This window comes from Pyrus communis, chromosome 16 (genome assembly GCF_041283825.1).
Source record: "Pyrus communis isolate YQ-2024b chromosome 16, ASM4128382v1, whole genome shotgun sequence".
Classification (NCBI taxonomy): Eukaryota; Viridiplantae; Streptophyta; class Magnoliopsida; order Rosales; family Rosaceae; genus Pyrus; species Pyrus communis.
The window spans coordinates 9,997,775-10,008,545 of NC_142580.1; the positions used below are offsets into that span (position 1 = coordinate 9,997,775).

The 10,771-nt window shown below is 37.8% G+C and overlaps 1 protein-coding gene and 1 long non-coding RNA gene across 2 annotated transcripts; one reads left to right on the forward strand and one right to left on the reverse strand.

Annotated features, from left to right (window-relative positions):
• Positions 1 to 822: 822 nt before the first annotated feature.
• Positions 823 to 3,172, reverse strand: LOC137732488 (exopolygalacturonase-like). The gene is made up of 5 exons (XM_068471803.2): positions 2,733 to 3,172; positions 2,271 to 2,591; positions 1,895 to 2,184; positions 1,442 to 1,667; positions 823 to 1,309 (listed from the first exon to the last, which is right to left on the reverse strand). The coding sequence occupies exons 1-5, from the start codon at positions 2,949 to 2,951 to the stop codon at positions 1,082 to 1,084; spliced, it is 1,284 nt and encodes a 427-aa protein (XP_068327904.2). The 5' UTR covers positions 2,952 to 3,172; the 3' UTR covers positions 823 to 1,081.
• Positions 3,173 to 7,685: 4,513 nt separating this feature from the next.
• LOC148689942 (uncharacterized) lies at positions 7,686 to 9,212 on the forward strand. Its single transcript, XR_015957980.1, has 2 exons — positions 7,686 to 8,141; positions 8,760 to 9,212. It is a non-coding gene; the product is annotated as an uncharacterized LOC148689942 (long non-coding RNA).
• The last annotated feature ends 1,559 nt before the right edge of the window (positions 9,213 to 10,771 follow it).

Below are 10,771 nucleotides of genomic sequence, written 5' to 3' on the forward strand. Positions count from 1 at the left end.
TCCAGATGCCCTAGTTTGAGTTCTTGAACAAGAATTTCGAATTCAACAACAATAAACAACCTAGGCTCTGATACCACGTGTAAGATATATGCATACATACCATGTCATAGATCGTAGAGATGCCATTGAACCACAATCATCAAGAACAGATTGTATATGCAGAGATGAGATAGAACACATACCTGGAGCACCAGGTGAAGATGATGAAGCCATTGAAACTCCTTGAAATAGTTAACTTTCTCTTCTTTAGCAATTCACTAGTGCTCTCAAAGAATAGGGCTTTGAATAAAATTGAGCCGTACATTGCAAGAGCAGTGGTTAGCGTTTATATACCGAGCCAATCCTCATTGATATCCTATTAGAATCAGTGTAGGATTCAACTATCCAATTCATACCAAAACATATGAATAACACAATCCCAGTACTATTTTAAGTGTTATACCAAAGCTACCAATCCCATAAGGATTAGGACTACTAAAGCTTATTAACAAGACTATTCCATATGCAATTCTCACACTATAACCGGACCTAATGTTATGTTCATACTCATATAGTAACATGAGGTGCATTTGAGAGATGTTGACGTTGTTTAACTTTGATTGAAATTTTCTATTGCACGAAAAAAAAATATTGAAAAAGAGATATTTTGAAGGTAGTTTTGACAAGTACATTTAAAATGATTGAAAGCTCTTTTAGCGAAAATATTTTTGGGTTTTATAACACATCATTCTCATATAGGGATTTTATAAGCGGTTCTGATAATCATCAAGTCATTTTATATGAATTAAACAACTCCGATGAAAAAGTAAAACATAATTAGCATAATGGAAAATTACTTAATATTATTTATAAAGTTTTGGGAGGGGCCACGGTCCCGCTGGCCATCAAAACACAATATGCCACTGATGCCACAAAAATTGTAACTTTTAGTACATGCATCATTCCATTCCCAGAGACACCAAAAGCTCTCCTATCCTTATTCCCCGACCCTTCCAGTAACGATGATATAGATATAAGTAGTTAGTTAAGCAGGACGCAGGACTGGCTGAGGGTGTCTTGATCAACTGCGGGAACTCAATTCTCAGTGGCAAGCTGGTGGGTTTTGTATGCCACCAAAACCAGCTTTTACATTTTTACATACGTTGGTGAGAGCTGCAGCATTTGGACCAGTATACTTCAAATCGATGTCATGAAGCTGAATGTTTTGGCAAGGAACCAGGCTGCTGCAAATGAAATCTACTGCCACATTTGACGGTGTTGTCCCTCTAATGTTTATGTAGTGGACATTGCTGATCTGCACGCGCGATGGCTGCACAATGTTGAAGAAAGTCGGTCAAAGAAGGTTAGGATTAGGATAATTCAAGAGTTCGATGTCATTTATCCGTCGTACCAGATGAAAAAGTAATTATATAGGGTTATAGGATTAACTAGGTTAACAAACCTGGTTCTTGTTGCATCCCCCAGTGCAGTACTCTTGGTCAATTATGATAGGGTTCATAACATTCTGCATGATGATGTCCTTGAAAACCATTCCCGATGCCCGACTAGGACCCGATCCTGGCCATGACTTGATTCTAATCCCATTGTCTGTGTTCAAAAATGTGGTCTTCTTCACGGTGATTCCTGTCACGTCATTTTCGTGCTCATACTTGCCAAGGCTACCAACACTGTCATCAACAAAATGGGGACACAATTAGTCCATGAACATTTAGGAAGGATCCTTGGGTGGTATATAAGGCATGGTAGCGGAATAATTTATTATGTTAGCAGGCTGTTAATTTAAACCATTAATTAACTCTCTTTCAAATGAATCCATAGTCTAAATTTATTGTCTGACAACATAACATATAGATTTATAGCAGAAGAGTATAAATAATAAAGACTCAAATTATACCTAATGCCGTGTCCGGGGCCACAAATTACATTGTTGATGGCAATGTTGGTTGATCCCTTAATCATGCCAATGCAATCATCACCGGTGGCAATGTGAGTTCTGGCGACCTTGACATTGTTGGAGTTGCTGATGTGGATGCCATCAGTGTTGGGGCTTGTTCGAGGGGCGGAGATATTCACTCTGCGAACCCTAACATTCTGGCTGTTAGTGATGAAAAGGTGAACTCCTTTGCTATTGAGGGAACTAATGCCTCGAATGACCCCGTCTCTAACGCCGTTGAATTTGATGTTCTGCATTAATTAATCCAATAATTAAAGCCAGTTTCTTTCTTATAAATAAGAGCTCTAACTCGTTGGTAACTTAATGTAGAACTTACAGATGGGAGTGGACTGCAACCATCGCTGGAACTGCCGCAGTCACCAGCGACTTTCCAGGCACTTGAACCTTGTCCGTCGAAAACGCCGTTGCCGATAATGACCAAGCCTTCTACATTCTCAAACAAGAACCAGTATGGCTCTGCATATAAGGACAGATCATTCAGGCCTTTTATGGTCCCTAAAACTTGAACAACTACGGGTTTGGAACTGGTGCATGGCCCTTGAAATATCACTGGCCCACTCTTGTATGTCCCTGGTGGGATCAGAACCCTTGATTTCCCAGTGTTGTGGCATGCTGCAAGCCATGTTTTTATGAAATTCTGCAAATAACCAGACAAACTCAATTTGTCAGACCCAAAATGAATTAGTATTGTGAGTTATGCACAGTCGTTGTCAGAATGTGTATATGGACCTCACATTTATACAATACAAATAATGTTAGGTTTATCAAATTTGTATACCATGCTTGCATCGTGGTTCCCATCAGGCTTGGCGCCGAAATCTACCACGTTAAAGATCTTCTCATCAGGATCAGCTTTGTCATGAACACCCAAATTACTACCACGGAAAACATCGAACACAGCCGGAGGAATGGCAACCGAGGCAGTGGCTCGAGAGGCCAATGCAGCTAAGCACAAGACAAGAATGGCGTGGCAAGATATTCCTCCAGCAATGGCCATGGCCCCCCCCCTCACAACTCTACAAGCTAGCTAGCTAAAATATGATGTAAAGAAATTTACCTACTTTTTTTCCCAGATTACATAACAGGTCTCCGGGGAGACTTGACAATTAAAGTAGGGGATGAAATTAATTCTCTTTGAATGCCTGTATTTATACTACCTAAAAAAATTGTTAATTACCCTCCGCTGCGAACTGTGCGGGGAGGCTCGAACTCTACGGTGAAGGTTAGATTAATTAGTTTTTCTTTTTAAGAATTGTTTTAATTAGTTGGTTTGGCTAAAAATGGTGATACGCTTTGTGTGTGCATGACTAATTCCCTATGTTTAAGGTGCATGTTTAAACATTGTGGTCCTTCACTTCCACCATTGTAGGGCGCTACTTCTTCTCCATGCATTCATCTGCTTTTGCATGGCCACCAAATTATTACCAGACTCCCACCAACACAACAAGATTGATTTCAAAAAAAGCAACAGATTGTATTTTTCCTTTTAGTTAAGGAAAAAAAAAAAAAAATTCTGTTGCTCAATTCATATACTAACAAATAACTAATAAACCGTCCCTTGATTCTAACTATTCATGAGTTATCAGTCGGTTAATAACTGATCTCTGAACAGGAGACTCCAAAATGTTGGAAGGGAAAGGAGTTGTAATTTGAGGTGGATTTTAAGATGGGTGTTTGGTGTTTAGTGACTAGTCCATGAAAAGAGAGACGTACCACGACACAATTATTTAATTGTTCTCCTTCAACCCTAACGCTGGTCTCTCTCTTCCAAAGTCAAAGCCCCCATACACAAAATGGAGGTATAGCATGAGGTTACTAGTTGTCCTTAACCTTAACAATTTTAACAAACGATATTATCTACACTAAGGGAGAGAGGGTGGGCTTAGTTAGATTATAGCTATTTTAAATCTCATGTATTTATAGCTATTTTCTTCTATGTTATTTGTCATCATTTTCTCTCTTCTTGTGCGCGACTTTATTGTACGCACCATGTGCTCAATGAAATACTTTAGTTGACAAATCTTGACAGTCTTCAACATAACTCTACAATATTCTGCACCTAATGTCGACAAACCTCTACAAATAATAGTAGTTGTTGACATATGTTGGCATAATCTTTTGGCATATGTTGGCAATAATTGGCAGGTGCCTACTAAGTGCTCGACAAAATGGCCCAATAAAGATTTTTTTTTAATTATTATTTTTTTGACTCCATTATTTGAAAATCCTAACTCTGCTACAACCTATAGCCGCCGCCCCTTCCTTTTGGACAGGGACGACGGTGGCAACCCCATCTCCTTCTTTCATAGTCCCCTCCTCCTTCTTTCCTAACCCCCCAACTTCTCTTTTTTCTTTTTCTTGGCCATTGATTTCTAGTAGTTTTGCCATGAACTTGTCTCATTTTTCTTGGTTTTGTCTCAATTGTTGGCAAATCTTGTCGTTCATTAGAGTTTCATGTCTTTTTTTTTTCTTTCCAAATTGATGTTTCTAGCCGCGAGCTATTGCACACATGGTTCGACTATTTGGCTCCTCAAGTTCTTCCTCTATGGACTTCGGTTGGAGGAGGCATGCTTTGGATTTCGTGGCTGTTAAAGTGAAATACACATTATTTGGTAGGATTACGGGAGCACTTTAAGCATAGGTGGCTTGCCCACCTCCATTGTTTGTCCATCCTTTCGGTTAGTTAGTTCTTTTTCTCGCTGGTGGTGACTTGGTAATGGTGGTCCATCTATTTTGGTGGAGGAGGCTGATTCTCGTTTCTAGAGCTAGAGTTTTCAGCACAGGATTCTTATAGACTCACTTTTGGGGTTTGTTTCGTTATTTTACTTTTGTAGTAGGCTGCACTTTAGGTTTTGTTTCCTTCCTAATAACATATCTTTATTATATAAATTCAATAATCAAAACTGTTACATTTCTTAATCTTCATTTGAAAATCATCTCTTCTAAAATCATGCGAATCAGATATTGCTTATGATCCTTGTATTCTATGCATTTGGACGACTATATGATCTCTGATTTAAATGATTTTTTGTTGAAAAGATCTTCAAATGAAGATTTATGAAATTGAATACTGATGAGTCGATTTTATATTATATATTATTTCCCTATTCTTGGTATATTTTGGTTATTATTTTGGTGAGATTTTGATGTTTTGTTATGTATTTTTAATGTAGGACATGCAAACTTGTTCTGACCATAAAGTAATCAAACAGTGGAATTTTTTAGTGATTCCAATTGAAGCGGGTTCGTGAATCTGTCAAGAAGGTTGTCTCAAAATTTCATATGGATTTTGGACTTGGGCTTTTCTTGGAACTTGAAGAGGAGGTCCTAATCTTTAATTTGAGTCATTTTGGGCCTGTTTTGGAGCTTTGAAGGTCCATAAACGTGGCTATCTCTGTGTTGGGCAGATTTCCTTGTCATAGTAGGAATGTAATTCCTAGTTATCCTTTTATTATTTTATTTCCTAGTTTTTAGAAAACATTTTCTATGAGGGTTTTAATTTGGAGTATTATAAATAAGGCTTTTTAGCCATTAGGGAAGGAGAGGAGGAAACGCATGCACACTTTAATGTGTTTTTCAAGTTTATTTTCTAGGTGTTTTCTATCCTTATTCTCAATAATATTTTGTTTTATGATTGTTCGTAGCTAGTTTCTTTTGTTAGGGCGAAGCCACAAGCCTTAGCATGAATATGTGATTTTATTAATTAGCTTATGAATGAATGCATGCTTGCTTTGAATTATTAATCATCGTGATTAAACTATCTAATTGTCTTAATGATTCACGACCATTAGGACTTTTAAACAAGTAATTTGATGCAATTTATGTTGGAACATCACCCTGAAATTAAGGAGTGCTTCTTGTGATTAGTAATTGTAAGTTCACTTAAGGCGAACATCACGCTCTTAAGGGTTGCATGGTTTTTTCAAAGGGTTTTCACAAAGTTTAATGAGTCTTGCATGTTTATATTTGATCTGAACATCACAGACGGGTTGCATGTTAGATATACGTTTTTGCTTGAACATCACGAGGAAAATATGTATTAGGAAAATCTAACCTTCAAAGCATGTATGTAAAAATTCATAAGTAATTGGTAAAATTGCATAGGATTGTTAAGGGGACGGCGAAACCCTAGGCTTTTACAATTTGGTTTTCAAAACGTTTTCTTTTGTTTTCTTTACTTTGCTAATTTCTTTAACCTTTTTAATTAAATTCGTTTTTATTATTTTTAAATTCAAAATCAACCTTTTCCAATTTTTGTTTTCAAATAATTAATTAAGATTTGGTATTGACATAAATTATTCATTCAATCCCTATGGAAAATGACATTACTTGAGCTGCTATACTACGATAACCTTGTACTCTTGCAAGTATTTTTAAGTGTTTTTATCCCTACTTTTACAAGTGGTGAAAATCCTATCAAGAAATTGAATACTGGGGGTATTTCTAAACTCAAAAAGAAAACACAATTACTTAAACATATAATTAGCAAACATACAATTACTTAGAAATACCCCCAGTATTCAATTTCTAAACTGGGGGTATTTCTAAACAAAACACAATTACTTAAACATTTTTAAGTGTTTTTATCCTCAAGCAAAACAAAACTCAAAAAGGAAAATAAAATTAGCAAACTAAACCTCTAAACGAAAATTAACATAAACAAATTTTCACCTTCAAGTCGCAATCCATAGAAAACAATAAAAATTAAAACATCTTTCCAAAAGTTCCAACTAATCCCAAAACAGAGTCCAAGCTATTTATAATCACTAAGAAGAGAATTCATGAACTTCCTTTGGTGTAAATTGAACCAACATAGTTAAGGATATTCGACTAAAATTCCTACCTCTCGTCCTCTTTATTTAACACTTCACATAATAACTTTTTTTTTTCTTTTTCTAGTAACAGTGGTGGTTGTGCAATGTTAGTTCACTTAAGCTTTCAACCCAACCCGTGTAGCGAGCTTTAGGTCAATGACTCCCAAACCACAAAGGCTTTAGGGCACTTAGCGTAGAACACCCCTAAGGACTTATTAACTCGAGCTGAAAAGGCTACGAAACCAACTAACCACATTGCTCCATGCCAAGACTCTACCGTTTGAAGCCAAAATCACTGTTGATCAAGCAGGACTGGCCCAGTTACTAAGAAAAGTCTCGGGGTGGAACAATTATTACTTTATGAATAACAACTAACTTTACTTTATTTAGAACAAAAATTAAAAATTACTTAGACGAAAAGTAAGTTTTCCAATCTCACTCCCCACAAACCATGTTGGTGTGAATGTGCAATTTTCAAAGTATAACTCATAAATTAGTGTCTAAGCAACAATAAATAGAAAAGATTCTAGTGTGAGATTAACTTTCACCATGTCCATTTGTTTTAACATTTAAAATAAGGAAAACTAATGAAAAGAGTTTGAAAAGTTTTAGTTTTAATAAAAAACCAGGTTATAAGTTTTGTTTAATAATAAGTACAAGGTGTGACAACCCGTTCCAAATTTTACGTTTTTATTTTATTTTAAAAGCGTGAATTTACGAAATTGCCCTAGAGGCAAGGACTTTGACTTCCGTTGACCATCGACTTGAAAGATGTGGGACTTATTCTTTTAGCATATCCTCGTAGTACTCATTGGTACGAACTTATAGGCGAAAACCGTTTGCGAGTCCGGATTATAACGGTATAGTTACGGACGTTCGAAATTGGTTATTCAATGTTAAGGAAGCCCAATCAGAAATGGAGGGAGAAAAGAAAAAAAAAAAAAAGAAGAAGGGAAATGGGTTTTCGTCCACCCGCACCCACCGCGGGTGCCCATTTTCCAAGGCCGATTCCGGCCAACTCCGGTGGAGTTTTTCGATGCCACCACCACCATCTTGAAGCTCTCATTCCCCTCTACAAAACCCACCCAAGAACCACCTTGATTAACCATGGGATGTGGAAGTTTGAGGCCACGAAAGTTGACGAAAATCAATGGTGCTCTGGCCACCCTTCTCGATTTTCCGACAAATCGGCAAAGCAATGGCCGATGCCACCACTTGGGCTTTGTAGCCCATCATTCCAGGAGCAAAACCCAACTAACCTTGACCCCGTTGGACCACCGTAGACGACGAATCGACGTCAGGAAGTTTTAGGCACCCGCTGGCTTCGTGGGCAAAATTGACCATCTTCCGTCCACTTTTGGACTTCGTGGCAGGTATTAAAGTTGCTCCACTCACTGCGATCTTCATTTCTGTGAAGTTTGAGAATTTTTGGAAATAGTTGGATTTTAGGCTATGTCGAATGTTTTGAATTCAGTTTTGTCATTTGAATGACGTAGGTTGATCGTTGGAACCTAAATTCGTTATGATACGTTACTTGATAAAAATGTGAATCGATGATCCGACCGTTGGATCGCCACCAAAATTGGATAAATTATAATACGTAATATTTAAAGATCATAGGAATTTACGGATCGGGAATCAGACTTACGAATCTTCCTGAATTGGATTTGTAAGTTAGTAAAATAAATGTTCACGGCCACTTGTTTTAGGCAATTGGCGGAGATCTGACCGTTAGATCGTAATGAAATTTTAATATGTTATTCTAGAAACATATTGTGGATCGTTGGGAATTGTGGATTGAAAATCTGATGTGCGGATCTTCCGGGTCAAGTTATACAGGGTTGTAAACCCTACCGTCGATCTTTGATCGGCGGTTGACTTGTGGTCAATGGGTATCAAACTATTTCAGAATGTCGTTGAGGTTGTGTTTTATGTGAATTGCGTATTCTACGGATAAGAGTTCTGAGATGTGATTTGATAATTGGCCACAGGGACCGATCATTCAGGACGCCTCGATGCGCGTGCTAGAGAAGTATAGCGTGAACTCCAGGTGAGTGGATCTTTTCCTTTTTATTGTGCATATTATTGAGAGTTCTATCGATACTTTTAAATTGATTAGGTATATTACCTTCATATAATTATTGTGAATGCTTGAAGTACCTATATGAACTACGAATGGCTTGATCCCTGTCTAGGGTACGTAGGCAGTCTAACGAGACGTTAGATGCAGCCATAAAATATTTGAGACAAAAGCCTTGCTTGGGAAATTGAGTAATGCGAAGGAAATTTGTAAAGGCAAGTTTTAGTTTTGTGAATTAGTTAGTTAAATTAGAGTTAATTGGGTTGTCATGGATAATTATCCCTGAAAATAAGTAGTTTGGGAGTAGGGCGTTACTGATTGTACACTTCACACCATATTGTTTATAATTGAAAATGCTACGACATGGTTAAGTAGTAGATTGCATCATGATATATCCATATGTATATTACTTGCATATAATTATTGGGAATGCTTTCAAGTGCAAAGGTGAACTCAGGACACCCAGGTAAGTTCAGGTGAGTTTATGGTAATAGTTGAATCGATTGCGTTATAGCATGACTACAGTTATGAGTTAGGCAACTTCGATACTGTCGTACTGGTTGCCATGAGTTGCACATGTTATATTGAGATGTATTGAGAGCTCATAAACCTGCACCCCGGTGTTAATGCTCCCGCCCGTGGCCAGGGCACAGTCCTTCACGTGATCACCTCCCGCACCTTACGTTCACCTTGGATTCAAGGTAGGTGCACAGTCCTGTCGTACATACCACTTTAGGTGGTTCCGACTCGTAGGTGACCCGCGATTATTCCCCCAGTCTTCACGTGATCGTAGCACTTGAGCGTATTTATTTACACCCAGTCCTGTCGTACAGACCACTTTAGGTGGTTCCGACTCGTGTGCAGGTATACTTATTGAGCTATATGCTAGCCAGGATTGATGAGATATAGATAAGTCGTACAGGTCACTATAGGTTACTCCGACTTATATGCTAGCCAGGATTGATGAGATATAGATAAGTCGTACAGGTCACTATAGGTGACTCCGACTTATATGCTAGCCAGGACATGATTGATGAGATATAGATAAGTCGTACAGGTCACTATAGGTGACTCCGACGTATATGCTAGTCAGGACTGATGAGATATGGATAAGTCGTACAGGTCACTATAGGTGACTCCGACTTATATGCTAGCCATGATTGATGAGATACAGATAAGTTGTACATGTCATTTTAGATGACTCTGACTGATATATTACTTTGTATTGATTTAGTTCATTTGGCCTACTTATTAATGTATGGTGGATTTGATGGCAAACCGTGGTTTTGGTCATTTCTGAGTATGGTTTGGATATATGTATATATGTTGTACTGTCTTATGGAAAACGATACGGGTTTTACATTTAGGGCATTACTTTTAGAGAGGTAATAACTTTGGGAAGCTTGGTTTTATTGCTTACTCACACCTTCTGTCTCACACCTTCTGTTTGGTGCCCTCCAGGTTTTAGCTGCTGAGTTTGTATCGACAAGAATCTGTGGTGAATCTTAGTATTAATGGATATTTCTGAGGGTATGATTCTTACCCACACTACTGTACCTTACTTATGCTCTCACATCGCGTGTGAAATGGGTTCGCTCCCACTCATAGCGCACTCTGGTACTTAGACACTTTTAGATTCAAATTTATTCACTTTTTATACACTATCACATTTTATGGCTTCGTCACCTTCCAGGTGTCGGCCAGCACAGCTCGATTCAGGGTCCAAGTGGACTTTCTGGGTCGGGGTGTGTCACAAGGCCCATATTAAAGTAGTTCAACTAAAAATGGCCCAACCATAATAAATTATGATTTGTTGATTTTACCCCTAACTTTTTTAGGTTGAGTTCCAGATTTTCGTCTTTAATGGAGTTCATCGTTATTTTGCAGACCCTCTTCTTTTTATTTGAAACAAAAATATAGATC

Excerpts from the sequence above, each read along its gene's own strand:
- LOC137732488 (XM_068471803.2), bottom strand. The coding sequence starts at position 2,951 with ATGGCCATTGCTGGAGGAATATCTTGCCACGCCATTCTTGTCTTGTGC. Across the intron at positions 2,185-2,270 it reads GTTGCAGTCCACTCCCATCT|AACATCAAATTCAACGGCGT; the intron begins GTAAGTTCTACA and ends TAATTAATGCAG. Across the intron at positions 1,668-1,894 it reads GGCCCCGGACACGGCATTAG|TGTTGGTAGCCTTGGCAAGT; the intron begins GTATAATTTGAG and ends TGTTGATGACAG.